The sequence below is a fragment of the Toxotes jaculatrix genome, chromosome 10 (genome assembly GCF_017976425.1).
Source record: "Toxotes jaculatrix isolate fToxJac2 chromosome 10, fToxJac2.pri, whole genome shotgun sequence".
In the NCBI taxonomy this organism is placed as follows: Eukaryota; Metazoa; Chordata; class Actinopteri; family Toxotidae; genus Toxotes; species Toxotes jaculatrix.
This window is the reverse complement of record NC_054403.1, coordinates 20,526,163-20,547,260: the sequence shown is the minus strand read 5'-3', so window position 1 is coordinate 20,547,260 and position 21,098 is coordinate 20,526,163. Positions and strand designations below refer to the sequence as shown.

The 21,098-nt window shown below is 40.6% G+C and overlaps 1 protein-coding gene across 5 annotated transcripts in view; it reads left to right on the top strand.

Annotated features, from left to right (window-relative positions):
- Nucleotides 1-21,098, top strand: part of enox2 (ecto-NOX disulfide-thiol exchanger 2) — a 160,997-nt gene that overhangs the window by 66,229 nt on the left and 73,670 nt on the right. For all 5 annotated transcript variants that reach the window (XM_041048652.1, XM_041048649.1, XM_041048650.1 and 2 more), the window contains one exon: nt 9,976-10,122. In XM_041048652.1, the coding sequence (XP_040904586.1) occupies nt 9,976-10,122 (147 nt within the window). The remainder of the gene's footprint in view (nt 1-9,975; nt 10,123-21,098) is intronic.

Sequence of the window (21,098 nt, the reverse complement as noted above, 5' to 3'; positions counted from 1 at the left end):
CTATTCAGAATAGAGTGACCCATTCACCGAGGGCAAGTGTTGACAAATGAAGCTGATGATTGAAATGCATAATGAGAGAATGAGGGTGAATAAGAGAAGAAGGGCCTGGTGCTTTGAGTCATTTTGTATGTGGAGATAATGACTGTATATTGGTATCTTGAGTCCAAAGCTTCACACAGCTCTTTGTCCTTGTTAGACTTTTTTGCCTCAATAACAAACAAGGAGAGCAATAACAGTTCAGGAAATGAAGGATGGAAACACTTAATCCAAGAAAGAAATTGCATAGTAAACACTGACCCTTTTGTGTGTTGTTTTCTCCAATGTCCCTTTCCTTTCTCTAATTTGTTATTCGGTCTTTTCTGCTTAGATTTTAAATATTAGTAAGCCAAGATATTGAAAATGTCTTGGAGGTTTCAACAGCTCAAAAAGCTGCAGTTTCACATAGAGAAATGGCTATTGAAAGACAAAAGTTGGACTCTTGCAATCAAAGGTAGAAGGCCGGGGCAGGATACATCCTGCTGCTTTTAAAAGCTTGTGTCGCTGATGACAGCTGCTCATCATAAATCTCCCCTATTGACAGTCCATTCCCTCACAAGGATAAAATATAGGTGGTTGGAAGCAAATTATAGAGCAGCTGAGATTTCAGAACGGGCAGGAAATAAGGCAAAAAAAAGAAAAGTAGGTGGGAGCAACACATTGGAGTAAAGAGAAGGGCATAATTAAAAGAGAAGCTTAGGTTTGAGAAGACAGATGGGAGAGAACAAGAGGTGGCATAAAAAATAGTGAAGGAGCAGACGGTGACAAAAGATGGTGACATAAAGTCATGAGCACTTTATTAGGAACACCTGTACTCCTGCTTGTTCTTGCAAGCATCCAATCAGCCAATCATGACTTTGACCGTGGCATGATTGTAGGTGCCAGACGGGCTGGTATTTCTGAAACTGCTGATCTCCATGGACGTTCACACTCAGAATGGATCATGAACAAAAAACTTCCAGTGAGAAGCAATTCTGTGGGCAGAAACATCTTGTTGATGAACGAGGTCAGAAGAGAAAGGCCAAACTGGATGGAGCTGACAGAAGGGCTACAGTAATTCAGATAACCACTCTTTACCACTGTGGTGAGCAGAAAAGCATCTCAGAATGTACAACACATCGAACTTTGAGGTGGATGGACTACACCAGCAGAAGATCATGTCAGGCTCGACTTCCTGTCAGTCAAGAAGGAAATCTGAGGCTGCAGTGGACACAGGCTCACCGAAACTGGACGGGTGAGAACTGGAAAAACGTAGCCAAGTCAGAATGGCATCAACAACAAAAAATCCATGGACCCTACCTTGTCTTGCGTCAACAGTCCAGGTTGTTGATGGCGTTATGGTGTGGGGAATGTTTTCTTGACACACTTTGAACCCCTTAAATCATCCTACCAGTGCCACAGCTTATCTGAGTATTGTTGCTGACCATGTGCATCCCTCTATGGCCACAATTTTCCAGTCTTCTAATCACTGCGTGATAATGCACCATGTCACAAAGCAAAAGTCCTCTCAAATTGGTCTTGTGAACACCACAATGAGTTCAGTGTACTTCGATGGACTCCCCAGTCACCAGATGTGAATCCAGGAGAACACCTTTGGGATGTGGTAGAGCAGGAGAGCGGCAGCATGAATTTGCAGTTGACAAATCTGCAGAATGTGATACAATCATGTCAACATGGAGAAGAATCTCAAAGGATGTTTCCAACATCTTGTGAAATCAGTGCCACAAAGAACTGAGGCTGTTTTGAGAACAAATGTATGCTCACTAAGCACTAATGAAGTGCTCAGTGAGTGTACATTTGATACCCTAAAAGATCAGTCAGACCACTATGTAATCTAATCCCATTTTAATTAGGAGGATGACTTGGGCATTACTCTCAAGGAGCACACGTTTTCTTCAAATTATGTCTGTCATAGGATTCAGTGCTTCGGTTTTGTTAATTCTTTCTGCCTTTTTTTTTTTTTTTTTTTAACGAACACTTGGTCAGCCAAAGAGAGCACGTGCAACCTTAAAGGGAGGCACCACTTTTCACTGCAGCAGTTGGAGCCACTATGTTCAAGTCACAGAAGCTAAACTTTTCAAGTGAACCCTCTGATGTGATAGACTCAGCAGAGAATGGACATACAGTATTGTCAACTATCGAGCCAAGTGTGCTTTAGAGGTGACCATTCACAGCCGTTCATGGCCATACTCAGACACAGATAGCTCGTTGTTGAAGTACATTGGAGCCAGTGAGCATCTCATTACCCATAACTCTGGAACACAAAAACACATTTACATAGGCTGGATGTTTTTCTAACAGACTGCAAATAGCCTCACCAGCTATTTAAGGGAAGGGTTAGCGTTTCAAAAGTCAATAGCATAAGAGCGTTAGTGCCAGTTATAACGCATGCCATGCTGTAATAATGATACGAGGATTTCCCACGTTGCCAAGATATCCTTTGTACCGCAGCCTAATTGTTGATATCTTGATCTGACCACACACTGCATGCATTAAAGTATCTGTCTTTCAAAGGAGGGGACAGATGGTAAGAGCTTAGACATTTTCAGGCCTCAAGGACAGTAGAAAAGAACAGTTCCCCTGGGAGGAACCTACATTTCCACTTTATTGTCTCATACCATGTGTGCCTCGTAGACTTATTAGTCCAGTGTTATGCATTGCTCTCAGTAGATATTGCACATGCATGACCTTATCCACTGTTGTGTTGTCTTGTTAACACACACACCCTCTCGTTCACTTGCTGCATTGCAGAAAGGGCATGGGCCTTTGACAGTAGAGAGCGGATTATACTGCAAACCAAAGATTCTTAGTCAGTTTAATGGAATAGAGATGAGTGGATGGGAGATTTAAATAAATTAACCTTCAGTGAATTCCCTGAGGCTCAGAGGAATGACAGAGGGGGTCTGAGGAGGAATATTTTCCTTGTCACTGATGTTTATGAATAGTCATGACATGATTATGGTGAGCTAGTTCTTTTCAGTGTGCATGTTAACCTGAGACTGTATTTCAAGCACGGCAGAAGTGAGCACCGGAGATACTGGCAAACACAGGTGCAGAAAAGCAAAAATGAATTGCCCTCCTTCCATATTGGTAACCCTTTGCATTTTGTGTTTGCCCTTTATGTGTCACACTGTGCTCCACCTCCATATGCCAGTGTATTGGTAGAGTTTATATCACATGTAGAGCTGGGGGAAATTTATAAACGCACAATGAGATATTCCAATGCTAAATGTCATCACAACATCAGGGAATAGATTAACCTTTACCAAACTCCCAACTGTAAAAACATAATTCTTTCTGCGTACTCATCATGATATTAACCCTGATTGTTGTCTTTGACATTTACTTAAAGATGCAAAATACAGAAAATTCTGGATATTTTCTCTGCAGGTTAGGATGTGATAACACACTGTAATAGTTTTAAATTTTTTTGTGCTAAACTTAATATGTTTTGTCCTTTGAAACCACCATTTATTTCTGAGTTAAAAGTGTGTTTTGCTTTGTTTCTGTTTTCTTTTTTTTCAACAGTTGAGTTGGGAAATGCCAGGTTAGATTTCTTTTGAGTAATTGTAAGATTTGATCATTTTTTTAAAGTGCTAATCTTTGTGATTAATATTTTTTTGGCACTTTTGTTGTTGATGAATATTCATTGCTGCACTCTTTACGCTGCATTTCTCTGTGATCCCTGTGCAAGTTTTGTTGCCAGTACTCTGATTTTACTTCACTGATAACACCTGCTACTCCAAACAATCAAAGTGTGAACGGTTCTATGGGGGGTAAAGAAATCATTACAGTAAAAATGCAGTTTAACCAAGTGCCAGAGGAAATAGCATGCCTACAGAGATGCTAAAATCTACTATGTAAATGCCATGTCAATAACAGAGTGACTATGAACTCCAAAATTAGAGCAACATAAACAACCTGAAAGGGTCTGTATAAGGGAGCATTTGACTACTAAACATAATTAGTTCCAGTTTTCTCAGTTAAATATATACCTGTAAGAGTTCCTGTTGTCACAGCCTGAGTGGTGACAGACGCTGAAGCTTTCCCAGTCCAGACTCCTTAATGGTCTTTTAATTTTCTGTGGTTTTAATGAAAGCAGAGGTTTTGTTTTACCTGGCTTAAGCAGCCTTGAGAAACAAAGTAGGATGCTCTGAGCCATTAATTATATTTGTTAAAATGAGCAAAGCCCACAGGATAGGGCAGCTGGACAGAAAATGGTCCTCTACTTGTTCAAGCCGCCTGTTGTTTTAACTGCTCTTTGTCTTTGCTATAAATACACAGGAAGTGAAAAGCTTGGCTAATAGCCTCATGAGAATGCCACAGCTGCTTGGCATGCTTTGCCAGCCATTGCTAAGCCACATCAGTCTGACACCTTGTTTATACATCTGCTGAGGGCAGTCATAACTTTGGTCAGCTACCTTTTTTTAGGACGCTTTGAGCCTGTGCCCAGAGTCCTGGGCCAGAACCTGTTCTGTTGTTCTGATGGACAACCCAGGCTATGAATAGAGCAATATCTCATTTTATTGTGGTGACTGATCGGTGTAGAAACTTTTTGGTGAGACCTAATGGAGGTCTTGTGACTTTGTTTCATCAGTAACCTTTCAGGTGACTGAAGGCTAATTTGGGATCCTGTTTGTAGACTTGCCAGCTGCCACCCAACAGGACCAGGAGTTATGGCCCATGGCTGTCACTGTGCCCCACAGCTGCCAGCTATGCAGTCACAGCAATGCAGCATGATTCTGAATGTTATCAGAACGTGGCTTGTGATCAGTATTACTTATGCATTAGTGGACAATGTGACCTCTTTTATTTTCATTTTAATCCATTATTAGGAAACGTTTCATGCCCTTTCCACCCAAACCCCGTTTTGCCCAAATGGTATGCATTCCCATTGTGTCTTAAATGTTAACAACATGGACTCGATAACAGGCAATCAAGCAGTAATGTCAACATTCATTGGTTTCATCCCCTCAAATGTGAGGATTTACTGGTTTTCTCCTCTGAACATCTTCTGGTTTTTGACTCTTGGCTGAACAAAACAAGCAATTTCAAGAGGTGACTTTAGACTTTGAGAAATTGGCGTGGCCATCAGTTGGACTGACAGTTCGGTCAGAAAGGCAGAAAGTCTGCTGAACGCCAATTACAGATGATTACATCAAAATCTGTTACCTAAGTGTTTGATTATACCCTCCTATAAAAGGCTGTTTTTCTGGCTTTCGATTCAGATGACATTCATTGTCTAATCCGTGTAGATTGTCTCTCTACATTTACATTGTTGGTCAGCTCTCTGTAACAATCACCCCTATCTGTTATTGTGAAGTTCGGAGAGAAAGGAGCTCTTCTTCAAAAGGAAATGGTAAAAGAACAAAAAACAGAAAATCTTGACGTCATATTTATAATGGGACTGCAGCGTGGGAATTTTTGCTCCCTGTTCTTTCTTCTGAGCTAAATCGGAGTGAATCATGAATAATGTTTCCCTCATTCCCTGCATTAATTCAGCTAGGTAGATCCAATTATGAGCTCATGACCTTGCAAAACTTAAGTGATGAAGCTGTTTTTCTGTGCATATTTGTGCATGTCGTGTCTTATAACTATATAATCTAGAGACATTTGTAACATCCTAGCAACACTTACATTTCACTTGCTCAGCTTCCTTTGGCCGCTGATTGTCACAAGACTTGGTCATTGTTTAAGATTTTTAAGGCTGACTGTTTAAGTTCAAGATTCTAGGCAGAGGGGAGCACACACATAGCTCGGAGAATATTCTGGAGCCCATCATATAACAGCACCTCCCTGTGAAGTTTTTGCTGTTTAGTATGAAGAGTTGATCCCATACACCCTATTTAGATTTTGACCTGATAGGTGAATGTGCCCAGCCGCTTAGCTGGTTTGATGATACAAATCAGTGGAGCTGAAAGGCAGTTTGTTGACAGACAGTTATGGTTGAGTAATGCAGTGGAATAGTCAGAGAAGCAAATTTACTTCTGAGGTTGGGGATATGTTAATGTTGTGTGCCACCATCTGGCCCTTTGCCTTGTTCAGATGAATGAATGCGCAGTAGTTTACATGGCCTCTATATTTTCTCTGTGCTATCTTAGATTAATAGTCCACTGCTTAGGCCATCGCCCCACTTAAGCACTTACTCACAACATTGTGCTGATGCACATTTCCTACTGCTCTGCATTATGCATGTTGTACCATGGGGTTTATTAGCTGATAAGAGTTAGATTGAGGACTAGAGGAGAATTATATAAACGTGTTAGTAAGAGAATTATTGCAGCTCAGTGCCACACTGGTTAAAGCTGTGATCTGTACCTGAAGGATCACAGGTTTGATCACCGCAGCTGCCACTGTGTTTTGAAGTCATTATTAAAAACAAACTATGAGCTCATTATTTAATGAAGCTCGTATTTCATGATTCTGTGTTGCAGCAAACTTGTTTACCTCTGTTCTCGGTAATTAGTGTAACTGGGCCAGACTGTTGTTTTATATTATATTGTATTATTAGAGATTTCTACTGCTGTACTGTGGTTTCCTTCCCTGCCATTGAATAGAGGCATTACTTATTTGTGTTATGATTTGTGGGAGTTTGGGAAGCATTGTTGTTTCAGATTAGATTTCCACTAGTCGCCAAAAAGTAGTTTTCAGTCACTTTAAATGGCAAAAGTGTGTTTTTATAGTATACTGTACAGCCAAATGTGCATAGTTTCAACATAAGATATTAGGGCAGCAAATGAGGATTGATTTCATTATTTATTAATCTGCTGGTTATTTTGCTGGATTGATCATTTTGTCCATAACATGTCACAGAATACTAAAAAACACCCACAGTTTCCCCTGAACCCAGTGACTGATGCCTTCAAATTGCTTATTTCTGTCCAGCAGTCCAAAACCTAAAGCTATCCAGTTTACTGTTATAAAAGACAAAAAAAAACAAGAAATATTTTCATTTAAGAAGGAGAAACCAGTGAATTATTTTAGTATTTTGCTCAAAAAGTGACTTTCAGCAATTAATTAAAATTTAATTAAACAAAAATTTGTTACTTTCTGTTTTTCATCACAGAATTTGTTTTATTCCCGAAACACTGGATTATTCATTAGCTTTATAAGTTATGAGGCCTGTTGTGTGACTGGACAAATCAAGCTGTTGTTGGCCTCATTCACATAGATTTGGTTATTGATTAAGTGTCATTAACCTGTCTTATTATTATAATATGGTAACATAATATGCAGTACACATTTCCCCACATTCTACATTGTCTAGATGCTGTAGTTGGTTTCACATCCAAAGCACTTAAATGGCGTTTTAATGACCCACTGAGTTTCACTGTGTCCTCTAATGGTCCTGTCTTTTCCTGGCTCACTATACCATTAATGAGGCATGTTGTTAATGCATCCTTGATGTAAGATCAGGTTAGTTTCATTTGTGATATTTCTTGCATCCCATCCTGAAGCCACAGAGCATAAAGTTTGCCTCCCAGTTCCCAACATTTTCATTTCCTTCACCGACTCTGCAGCCCCTCTGCCCACAGCCTCCGCCTGTCTCCACCCAGCCTCTTAGTATTTATTTTCCTCCTCCCCAGGGGACTGATACTCACTGACATCACTCCTCCCCCTGGCCAGATGTTGAAATTTAAACACGCCATCCATCAGCCTACAGACATATGAGTAGCACAGCAGACAGCGGCAGTGACCCAGCAAAGAAAATTCTTAATAAACAGGTTTATACTCACACATACAGTATACACACAATCACAGGCTTCAGTCCTAAGCTCTGTTCCCACCCTTTGTTTTTAAATCAATGTATTTTACTGCTGTGGGTCATAACTGTCTGATTACTGGTTCAGAATACTGACAACTGTTCCTAAGCTCAAAACCAGAGAACAAAGCTTCTGACGTGAGATAAATAAGCATGTTCAGCCCAAGGCATTTTCACTGAGGCTGAATCCGTAGAAGGCTTTTACCCCACTTTTCCTACAGAACTTCTTATAGTGTAGTGATTCTGTCCTTCAAGAGCCAGATTGCACCACAAAAAATGTGGATGCAGGCAGTCATTTGGCCTACGTCAGTTTTAAATGACACACTGGTGTGGAACAAATTTTTTTCTTCCTTATTCATCCTTTGTCTGTTGCTCCAGTCATCTTGACACCTCATTTTTTTAAAGTCCCGTTCTATTTTTAGTATCTGTTTAGGAGAAAAGGTTGTGAAAGTTGTGAATAAATCCAGCACTATGAGAAACTTTTTGCCTAAGTCTTGAACTGGAATAACACAGTAACTGGTGAGGTTAAGTGGTATTTCCCTGTCAGCCATTTGCTGTGCCGTTTCACTCTTTCCATGGTCTCTCTTGGCCTTTCTTCATGGGAACTCTCATGTCTTTCATGACTGAAAGGCTGCTTCTTTAAATGGAAACTGTAGCTGTTTATTGGCAACTGAGTTAACATTGGCAGAGTAATGAATTCATTTCACTCTCCAGAATATTGACACTCATCTTAAAAGTGTGACAGATGGATGCTGAGGAGGAATCGCCTTAAGAGATATGTGTCTAATGTGTGAGCTCAGACAGAAGATCTATTTAGACTGACTCTGTGTCAGATACACTGTCCCCACTGCCGCAACCTAACAAATCTCCCACACACAGGTTTTATGTATTTTAAGGCCTTATTTCTCCGGGTGTGTTGTCTGAATTATAAGCACGACCTTCACCTCTGCTCCTCAGAATGAGTATGTGTCTGTGAAAGGAAAAATAGGTTTGTACACAAGTCAGTATTTGCACTTACTGCACCTTAATAGTTTTGTAAAATCCTTTAGCAGAAGAAACTAAATAGTTTATGCTGCCTCACTCTCCTTTTTCAATGTCAGAGCTCCTTTGCTTTATTTTTTATCTCTGTCTGAATTGTCAGTCTCTGTTAAGCTTCTGCTCAGTCTTGCTATTGATTACCTGAAGTCATGAAAAGTGAAGACACACTTGACACAGAAATCTATAATCTCATTAGATTCGGCCTTACATGGAAACATGAAAATGCACCAGCACACACCTTAATGACAATATTTCTCCCAAATTGCATTATCATCAACATCACTGAAAGCAGATTTATGGTTAAACTCCCTAATAAGGATGCTGTTGATGTGTAGAGCAGCATCTGATTTTGATACTAACTGGTTAGGGTCCTTCAGACCTCTGATACGTCCACTGTAATGCGTGATATTTTGCGCCATGGAGGGAAAAACAAATCTGAGCACAAAGAAGTGTCATGAATTTTTCATGAATGTAGACAGAGTCTCTACAGGACCCTGCTCTGAATTATAAACAAATACACAACTCTTTTAAGAGAGCAGAATAGCTGATACATTTTGCAGAAAACACAAGTTAAGCTGTTTAGCATTTATTTGGACTCAGGAACAATCTCCACACTATTTTTGTTTTCATCTCTTATGGATGTAAGTTGTTGTTATTGTCTTGTATTCATGATATGACTGTTGATTCCAATATTATAAGATAACAATGAGGAAAAATAGCAGTGCTGAAGAAGAGCGTGCCCACACTGAACTGCCTGATAAATTGGCCTCATTACAGAGAACATCTGAGCTTGAATTTTTCTTACAGTGCAGATCTACCTTTACATCAGTGATGAAGTTGCGACGAGATGCTGTTTTTGTTGAAGTGCTGTTCTGCTATGGAGCATTAGTTTCTTTACAGTTCATGTTATTCTTTCAGAGAAATATTCTTAGAAGTATTTGCACCATAGTTTTATATCATATTTCTTTCTTTTGAACTTAATTGTACCGAATCCTGATTATGGCCAGAACTGAGTCCTGTTTGTGTGGTTTCACCGATCCCACCGACATTAGTGTCAGAGGTGTTGAGTTCTCTCTTTAGCCAGGAGCTGTTGATTTACCTACTCTAATACGGCTTTCTGTGTTATCTGTGTCTTCCAGGACTCAACGCTCTGCCCTTTGATCCAGCAACCAACAACGACCCTCTCCAGTTCAACAGTTCCAGTGGGCCACTGGTGACAGAGTGTCCTCCTCTGGAAAACACAACTGAGAATAGCAAGAAGAGGAAGAGAACCGTTCTGCCTCCAGGTATGGGCAACAGATACCTCACATGCATTTGTGCCACAGGTGCAGGATTGCTCTATGGTCTCAAATCCTCAACCGTTTTGCCGTCAGCCATGTCAAATTCTAAATGTGCGTGTCCGGAACCTTAAATAGAGAATGCCTCCCTTCACTCAGGAGAGCTTTGATACAACAGCTAGATTTCTTACCCGGAGATTCGCCTTCCCCTTCCCCTACCAACATCAAGTAACTGTGATGGGAATTGTTGCATTATCCTATTATTTGGTAGCAGTATGGAAAAGAAGTAGCTTAGTTCAGTCTTTGTTGTTTTCGATTAGCTTGCCATGTCCTGAGGCTCTGGTTGTCTGGCCTGTTTGGAGGTCAGGCAGCTGCAGCAGGAAACTGCTCCGCTGAGATTGTGTGCCTGGCTGTCTGTTACCGTGCCAACACCACCTGCCAGTCACAACCGCAACACGCCTTCAGTTTTCTCACACATACACTGACCTGTCACACAGAGTGACCCACTGAGAAAAGAGTATCTAGGCACACGTGTGTTTATGTGGCAGTGTGCATAATTAAAGAGTAATTTGAGTTAGCACTAGGTTGCCTGGTAATGTGTCAAATTAAAGAAGGACTTTCTAATTAAAGAATTAAAGAAGAACTGACTAATTAATTGCTTTATAAGTAATAGAAAGAAGAGCCCTTAAGATGGAGAGGTGTTGATGATGTTCTCTGCTTTCTTGCCTATGCTAATTGGACTGGATTAATACTCCACATTAACACTGCCCTAATCGACTATTCATCTTTTCTTCACGTCTTCACATGGATGAGTTCACATTTTGATAAAGTTTAATTTCATTTTAATTAACTGACCACGTCAAGCTGTAATTGGATAATGTATCTAGATGATTTGTCAAACAAATAACCGGTGTCTGTTCATCTTATGGACTTGTTTATATAATTGAAACCAGGTGTACATGAAATGATTTTGCACTTTTAACAGAAATGCAGCAAAATAACAAGCAGCAGTGTTAACTGACAAAAAAAAAACATTCCTTTGCTTTTCACCAAAAAAGCAATAGCTTGCACATACAGTACACAGAGGATCTGGTAACGATGGGCTAAAAAAAGATAGATTGCGAAATGTTTTCTGAGTAGATTCCAGCGGCTTAAAGACCATCGTCAGAGTCAGAGGAATTACTCGAGCCCAGTAGCACCATGACTCTGCAGAAGTGTAATGTCTCAGTGACACTGATGGAAATGAAAGCCATCCGTTTCTGCTGATACTTCTGTTTTTCTGAGAACTGAAGTCAGACCAACATATCACCAGGAGAAGTTTCATCAGACGTGTTAAAAGCACTGCCTCCCTTCGGTTAATGTATTAAAACTAGGCGGGCAAACATTTTCTGGCCTCTGATGATAAACCACAAGTCAGTCCAGTCGGCTAACAGAAGAGGAGTTCACAAATGTCCTAACACAGCTTGTTGATTCTCATATTTTTCTCAGATCAAGAAGAAATGAATATTAGTCTACCCTGATTATAACATGTAACGTAATACTTCCATTAAATTACCGTAAATCATAACATAGCTCCCACATTTGTGTAGCTTGTCTGTTAGCCACAGTGCACACACACTTTCTTTGACACAGCTCCTCATTATCTGTGTCACCCGCAATTCTTGGCTGCTTGACAGATGATACGGACCACGGCGTGTTTCTGCAGTCAATGTTAGAGGACGCTTTCAGCTTATTCTCACACGGTAGGAATTTATTTCCTCTGTGGCTTTAATGCAAGTTATACAAGCCATCAGAAACTCTCATAGGTTGAACTGGGTTTCTTGAACACTTCCAGGGCTGACTAACCCTAAAAGACTCACTTAAAACAGAGCTGAGAACTCTCGCTAGTAATAAGGCTACAAACAACACGTTCTTTCCATTCAAAAAGAAACACAGATTATGTGACCACATAATTGTCTAGTACTTGAATATAGTACAGCCTGTTCTTTTCCAAATGTATTTCGAAGGAGAAAAATATCATCTTTAACATCTTGAAAGGTCACAATCAATCCATAGATACTAAACAAGGAAAAAGGATTGAACGAGGAGAAAAGAACAGATTGGTCAGGTATGTGTTTAGTTATAATCAATTAATCTATTACCAGTATACATCCCTAGTTAAAACCACATTTTAATGTTGTTTATCATTCAGTAACCTGTCAACTGTGCAAACAAAACCCCACATAATAATATGTGTAGTTACACCAAGATAAAGTGCGTAAATGCAGGGAGACATTTTTTTTTTACATTTTTTTCAGTGATAGATTCTGATTTAAATGTACAGTGAGTTCCCACCACAGCCTTGAAAATCTAGTATCCTGCAGTCATAATATCATTAGTGTAATGCGAAATCACACAGTCAGTACAGTCATGCAGGTTTTTCTGAACAGAGAATATGTAATGTGTTCTTGTGTTGTCATATTTGCACATTAGGAGAGGCTAAGATGTTCAAAACTCAGAAAGCGTTAATGGCAACTGTCGTAACAATGAATAGCTTTATATTTGTGTTCACAGATAAAAACTTGTAAGAAAGCCTTAAGATAAAAAGCATTAGCAACGCATAAATATAGTTTGTCCTACAGATGGACAGAGCATCACACTTTCATTTTCTCCTGGCATCATCAACGTAGCAAGGACGGACCACTCTCAGCCATTTTTCACCAAGTTATTTATATCAGACGTACTGACCAGGGGAACTTTCTTCCTCTAAATATTAAATAATGCAGGAAGTTGAAATGGCCTCTTGTATAATAAAGGCATTTCTCAAATAGCCATGTTAAGCTTTATTTATATATAGTGCAAGAGGATAACAAGACTCATACTTACATAGTTTTATGCAAACATGTTTACAGTCCTGAAAAAAAATAAAAACTTGAAAATAGAAGATGTGATTTACTGTGTGATCTAGAGAGATGGCATTGGCTGTGTATGTTCCTATATAACTGTAGTTACATCCAGGTAACTTCAGATTCGCCTCATCTCCTTAGTGAACAGGAGACCAGTGCTGTGCAGTTACCATGTTCATGTTTTTTTTAATACAGTATAGAGCTCAGTGGAGAGAAGATTAATGAGACTTTCTATAACTTTCTCGTGGTTTTTTTTTTTCTCCACTCTCAGCACACTACACTGGCATCAGAAAAACTTGAGAAGAGAACACACAAGAAGCCCAAGCTGGTCTGGAACAGCTGGAGATGTGGATTTATTGGCTTATATGGCTCTGATTCTGATTGTCTCAGTCAGGTCCTTCAGCTCTCTGATGGAGCACAAACTCATTAAAAGCCGTGCTGATTGAGTCTCGTTGAGGGACCGTAATGGATAGATTTTTCTCATTACAGTTGCATTTGCTTTTGATAAACCGTCATGCATGTGTGCGAACATCCATAGCAACACACACGCTTTCTTTAAACATTACACAGCTGTGTTTTCTTTCACATGCAACAAACTGCCTATTTGATGTGGCCCATGAGATATTCAAGTCATTTCAGACTTAATGCCACCCTGCTGATAGATTATTTACGAATGATCTTTAAACCACCGCAGCAAGACCAAACAACAACACAGCCAGATACATAATTAAGAGCCCTCACCTCCTGTAAACAGCTATATGAAATGTTTGAAGTTTAATTGATATGCTGTTCACTCTGTCTCAAAATAGACACTGTTCATCTAGTCACTACACGCTGGGACTCAGTGTGACAAACTTGATATTTTTATTTAGTTGACTATGAAATGGCTCCAGAGAAATGAATTTCATTGGAAATCATGCCCACATGGTAGGAAATTTCCAGTTTATGGCACTTTTACTAAGGCATATAAAAAAAAAAAAAAACATGTGCTTCTCTGTCTTGGACCCAGTAAAACCGAGGAACTGAATAGTTGAATATTTTACCATGCTTTCTTTATCAAACACCACTGTTTTTATACAGCTGTTCCCTCTAAAGTTAGAAACAACGTACTTGGCCACCATCTTTGCCCTTTATCTTTTTAAGTTTTGTGTGTTTATGTTCCACCAACTGGATGTGTGTATGTGCCTGTCTTTTAACAATCCATAATAAGTGGTTCCTTGGGGCTGCAGGCACACTGCAAGGATTTTCCTGATTCTGTTTTTTATCAGTTTTACAACACAGCCAGAGATGGCCATTTCGCCTCAAGTCCTGCTGTGTTAAAGCTGCAGGTGGTGAAGAGAATGAGATTTTGAAATGCTGCGGGTTTTTTAGGGGAGCAGTATTTCTCCTTTTACAATGAATATAAATGTCATTTTAGTAGAACCTGCACAAACTGGATTTCATTATCTCATGCCTCTTATGTTAATGTAATACTAATAATAAACTTTATTTGTGAAGCAGCCCAAAGCACAGTTAAGTGTGATTTACAGTGCGCAATCGAGATACAGCACAGTTCAAAAGGCATCATTAAAAGCACTTGTAATTAAAAAAAATAGAAATAAAAATAAGAAAAATAGGATTAACTGCAGTGCAGTGTAAAACATTTTTGTATTTAAGGCTGAAGGTGATTTTTCAGGCCTGAGAACAAGGGGTCCCACAGCTGTCGATAGCAAAGGTCCTATCAACTTTGGTAATGAGGTGTGTTTTCACTCACTGCACACGGTATTGTGTCTGCTGCACTCCTTAACGAACACCTTCCCCCCTTTGCAGTCCACAGTGGGTCAATTAGAGTATAAACATTAGCCAGAAATCATCCTACTTAAAGGAGGACGTGTTGGGGAAAATGTGGTCACGTTACCCCAAATACATAAGGACATGCGTCCCTCTGTTAGAGACTGTACTGTATAAACCATTTGCACTGGAAACTGTCTGAGCAGTTGCAAATAATTTTGTTTATGTGAAATAGCTCTTTGAAGGAGAAGGCTTGGCCTTTGGCTAAGTGGGTTTCAAATACCCTTGTAACAAGTTTGTTTGACTGGAAAAAATATTGAGTAGTGATCAGAACTGAGGCACATTTTCAATCCTAAGGCCATGTGTATGGATTCATCCAAAGCATATCCAATGCCAGGGTTAAATAAAACGCCACACTCATGTTTTTCTGTGCATGGAACTCAATTGATTAAATTTTAGCACAAAGGCCATTTCACAGCCGTAGTTTTAGCAAATAAAGGAATTGCACTCTCACCGATCCAATCTCTTGTGCATTAACCTTTAGTGGGAGCTAAGAGAGAGGTGCCGAATAAAATGCTATTGATTCTCCAGGAGAAAGGTTAATGTCATTGAGCAAAGGGAAAATAAGCATACATGTTGTGTAGGTAGGGAGCGGCAATATTTCTCAACCGACTGGAACCGACATCATGACATGACATGTAGCACCGAAGGTTTATTTGGATACATATTATTACATCCCAGATTATCATAATGTGGATGAAAACATTTAGGTCCCCTGTGGAGTTTTATTTATATTCAACATTACTCGCTAAAACACATTTTATGCCTCCTTAAGACCTAAAAACAATGTTGAAAAACATTTATTTAAGATTCTAATATGTTCTGGCTTTACAGCATGGGCCAAACGTCAGCTTTCTAAAGATGTATTTGTAAGAAAAGTACAAACCGCACCTTGTGCATCACATTTTGAGGGAAAAGCAGTTTGGTCCTGCAAATTAACAGCCATCAAATGGCATCAGGACAGATTTCCATTAAATTCAGTGTAATTAAGGTTTGGAGGATTATGTATATCTGATAAACAGTTGTGCCTGGTGATGAGGAGGAGTAATTCTGAGATTCAGGCTTGATCTTGAAGTGCAAAGTGTACTGTTCGTGAGGGTCAGTGTGATATAAAATGTGGTCATTGGCCCAACAACTGTGTGCATCAGAAGCTCATGTGTGAACACATCCACCTTTGTAGACACCAAATTTAGCATCGACAAAAATGCGTATCTGACTGTTCTACCTTTTCACGTCTAATCTGGAGTCAACCACCCTTGAGTCTTGAACTTCAGTAGCCTCAAATACAGTAACATGCCTGTATCTGTACCACTGCTGGGAACTCATGAGTTTTAGTCGTAATGATGTTGTTTTTCTACTTTGACTTCAAAAGTAATTAAGTAATAGGAAACCACAAGCTCTGAAATTCTAATTGGCTGGGTCATTTTCTCATGAAAAGGGGAAAATGAAAGAAAAAGTTTCAGTCATAAAAATTTTTCTGCTCTTTCCCTGTAAATTTAAATTAGACATGCTGGCTTTAATGACAGAACACTCAAGTAAAAAAACTTGTCTTTTTTCTATATGCTTGTTAGCTACTGCACTTTTACTGGTGACAGCTGTGAAGCAAAGAAGTCCTCACTGACTTTGTCCGTGGTTCTGAAACCATTTTGTCAGTACAAGGTCTCCTATGGGAGTGTGTAGTCCACACACTGTCTTTCTACTCAGGCCGACTTATGATGAATGGTTTTCAGTCGAAATGGATTTTTCTGTGCAGGGCACCAAAACCCCAGTAAACCGAATGTGGTTTCACATTTGAGAAAGTGCTGCGTAACAGTTTCTGTTGTTACATGTACCAGTGTTTCTCTTTTGTTGTGTCCCCCCCATTGGAAAGTAATGAATTTGAACATAAAAAAATGTAATGTTTTGTTACTGACCCTTTACTGGCAGGCAAAGGCTGTTGGTAAATAATGTAATGGGCTACTTAAGCTGTCAGAGATGACAGTCCATTTAGATATATGGCTGTGTCATTGTCCCAGAGAGGTGTGTGTGTGTGTGTGTGTGTGTGTGTGTGTGTGTGTGTGTGTGTGTGTGTGTGTGTGTGTGTGTGTGTGTGTGTGTGTGTGTGTGTGTGTGTGTGTGTGTGTGTGTGTGTGTGTGTGTGTGAGCAATGAGCACCCTGATTGCTGTTTTGAGGCAGGCGAAGATCTACAGCTGTATGTCAGTCTTTGTGACACTGAGGCCACACAGTGACACAGAAGATTTAGAGTGACGCTGATGGATGGGAGACAGAGGATGACCGACTGAAGTTAAAAATGAATACATTATCTCAACAGGATGTATGCAGACATTTAGGCGGAGTATAAAGATTAATGGCTTAGGGATTCTCAAATATTCAGTTTGGAAGCAGCAGCTGCATGCTTCTGCAGCACTGTACAGTACGTCTACACAGTGTATGTGTTTTAACTCAAGGAGGGAATGGTGATTGAAATGCATAACAAGCTGCAAAGGGGCCCGTTTCTCCTTATTCACCTGGGATTCCTCTGCTTCAGTCAGAGCATAACAGTCCGCTTGTCTCTACTGCTGCTCTGGGAGAGATAAAGACTGTGCAATGTCTATATGAACAGTATGTGCTTGCATAGCCATGTTGAGCTCTCTTTGCCAGTTCTGTATACAGTGGTTCATACAGTGGTTCAAATCATATCAGATTGCCTTTGATCCAAGTCAAAGTGGAGATATAAGATCCTATTTTCTCCATCTGTGATCTGATGATCATCAAGTAAGGAAATTAAATTGGGATTCATTCATTCAATCTCTTTTCTCATTTCTCTCTACCATAATTTTTAAAATGTGCTCTCTCTTGCCCTGTCACCCTTCTCTACGCTGCAGTGGTCAGAGATTTAGTGCCACTTCACCCCGTCTTGCAAAGCCCAGAAACATGTGAGATCTAAATTATTCACAATGCCAGAAGGTGCTCTGCTGTGCTCTGCTTGTAGACTTAGCCTAAAGCTAATGATAAAGCCTCAAACAAGGCTCAAGCCGTAAAAAGATTCTAATTTCAAAACAGAAATCTTCACCTGGCCTTTAGTTTTCTGCTTGATCAAAGCGAAATGGGGCTCGTGGTCTTTCTCTCTTTATTCAGGCACAGCAGCAGTGCAGGGAAGATGAACAATTAGCCCTTCAGAGGTTTTCTCTTCATCCTTCAGCCTGAGGGACGAGACCAAATAAGTTGTCTTCTGCCAGTGTTTTTCATTAATATTCTCTGATCCATTTGGTTATTATCTCTGCAACTTTGCTAAATTGATTTCTAATCAGGACAGGGCCTGCAGGAGAGGGTTGTACAAATTGACAGTGTTGTATCAAGAGTCCCCGAATTACAATTATTAGGGCCCGAGCACCGAGTGGTGCGAAGGCCCTATTGTTTTTGTAATGTTTATTATTATTATTATTATTATTATTATTATTATTATTCCTCCCAAACAACTGCATTTTTCAACCCCTTCCCATGCTCTAAAACGCCTGAAATTTTGCACACTCATCAGGTCTGGTGAAAAATTTGATATTTTGTGGTCGTTGTAAATGGGGGGGGCAAAATGGCTCTGCAGCGCCCCCTTGAAATTTTCAAAACCCCCCTCCCATTGGGCTTAGTTTGTCATAGGTGCATGAAAATTGGTACACATGTTGATCATACCGAGACACACCAAAAAGTCTCTTGACACCATGACCTCAACCCAACAGGAAGTCCGCCATTGTGGTCGGAAGTTGGCGATTTTGGCGAATTACACCATTGGTATGCGGACGAACTCGTGCTAGGGATTTCACCCGATCCACTTCATATTTGGTGGACCTCACCTCAAGACCATGATGATCAAAAGTTATCACAGAGTTTTCTCTAAGTTAAAGGGCGTGGCCTCTGTGGCCCGCCAAAGTTTGGTGGCGTTTGGTGAATTTGCCATGACATTTTGACTGGCTCTCACGTCCACATACTTTATCCAAACATCTTCAAACTTTATGAGCATGATCAGGGCTCTGCCCTGAACGCCTCCATATGTCAAACTCCCGCCTTACTCGTGGCGTCCCCTGCTGGTAACAGGAAATGACCTATTTTTACTCTGAAGTGTACTGCTCCTTAATAGTTGACACCATCGGCTTGGTTTCTGCTCTACAACCTTCCCAACTACTTGGTGAAGCTACATTATAAAGGCCGTGAAGCTGGGTGCAATGGCATCTGTATGGCGGCGCGGCAACTGACGATCCCTCGCCGTGAAATTACGTTTGGATTTGTAATGACCTTAACCACCTCCTATGATCCTAAAAATTCATACACACGTTCTTGGGGGCTGGTCCTAGACTCTGATGGGGTTTTTGTAATTGGGCGGGGCAAAATGGCTCAACGGCGCCCCCTTGAAGATTTAAAATACCCCTCTCCATATGGGTTTTTTTGGAATACAAAGATGAAAATCGGTACACATAAAGAACACTTCGGAACGCACAAAAAAGTCTCTTGACACCATGACCTCAACCCAGCAGGAAGTCAGCCATTGTGGTCGGAAGTTGGCGATTTTGGCGAATTACACCATTGGTATGCGGACGAACTCGTGCTAGGGATTTCACCCGATCCACTTCATATTTGGTGGACCTCACCTCAAGACCATGATGATCAAAAGTTATCACAGAGTTTTCTCTAAGTTAAAGGGCGTGGCCTCTGTGGCCCGCCAAAGTTTGGTGGCGTTTGGTGAATTTGCCATGACATTTTGAATGGCTCTCACGTCCACATACTTTATCCAAACATCTTCAAACTTTATGAGCATGATCAGGGCTCTGCCCTGAACGCCTCCATATGTCAAACTCCCGCCTTACTCGTGGCGTCCCCTGCTGGTAACAGGAAATGACCTATTTTTACTCTGAAGTGTACTGCTCCTTAATAGTTGACACCATCAGCTTGGTTTCTGCTCTACAACCTTCCCAACTACTTGGTGAAGCTACATTATAAAGGCCGTGAAGCTGGGTGCAATGGCATCTGTGTGGCGGCGCGGCAACTGACGATCCCTCGCCGTGAAATTACGTTTGGATTTGTAATGACCTTAACCACCTCCTATGATCCTAAAAATTCATACACACGTTCTTGGGGGCTGGTCCTAGACTCTGATGGGGTTTTTGTAATTGGGCGGGGCAAAATGGCTCAACGGCGCCCCCTTGAAGATTTAAAATACCCCTCTCCATATGGGTTTTTTTGGAATACGAAGATGAAAATCAGTACACATAAAGAACACTTCCAGACGCACAAAAAAGTCTCTTGACACCATGACCTCAACCCAGCAGGAAGTCGGCCATTTTGTTTTTGGCGGCCAAATTTCAGTGCTTTCCACCATTGGTATGCGGATGAACTCGTGCTAGGGATTTCACCCGATCAACTTCATATCTGGTGGACCTCACCTCAAGACCATGATGATCAAAAGTTATAACAGACTTTTCTCTAAGTTAAAGGGCGTGGCCTCTGTGGCTCGCCAAAGTTCGATGGCGTTTGGTGAATTTGCCATGACATTTTGAATGGCTCTCACATCCACATACTTTATCCAAACATCTTCAAACTTCATGAGCATGATGAGGGCTCTGCCCTGAACGCCTCCATATGTCAAACTCCCGCCTTACTCGTGGCGCCCCCTGCTGGTAACAGGAAATAACCTGTTTGTACTATGAAGTGTACTGGGGAGAAGAGGAGAGGACATAGGAGGACTCTGGTACTCATGGCTGTGCCGGCTGTGACTCCCGCGGGTCGCAAGGGGTGCGAGGGCCCGTCATCGCTGCTTGCAGCTTTAATTCTCTTTGGTTCTTCTTCTTGAAGATTGAATTAGCAACTGTGTAAAACACTACTTACACTACGTAGTTTACTTTGTCAATAACACTTGTAAAGTCAACATGTATGCTTTTATACTCTTTCCTGAAAATAACTGAAGGAGTCCACATGTCGCACAAGTACATCTAATAAATCTAGTGATGCAAAAGTGAAAGTTTAATGTAACCTCTACAGTGCCTTTAAAAAGAACTCACTTTCTAGAGATCTGTTTTCACTTTGACATTTAAGGGTATTTTCCCAGTTATACACTATAACGAAAGTCAGCTCAAAGTCAGAAATGTTCTAATTGCCTATCTGTACATCTGTAAGAGGCTGCTGTAATCTATGCTGGACTTCCTCTGTATCTCATTCCCCCCCTCCCCTCCACATTTTAGTTGAAATAAAATCTGTCATTTCCTCCTGTTGAGGGCATGTTATCTAACAGAAGAGGCAGGCCC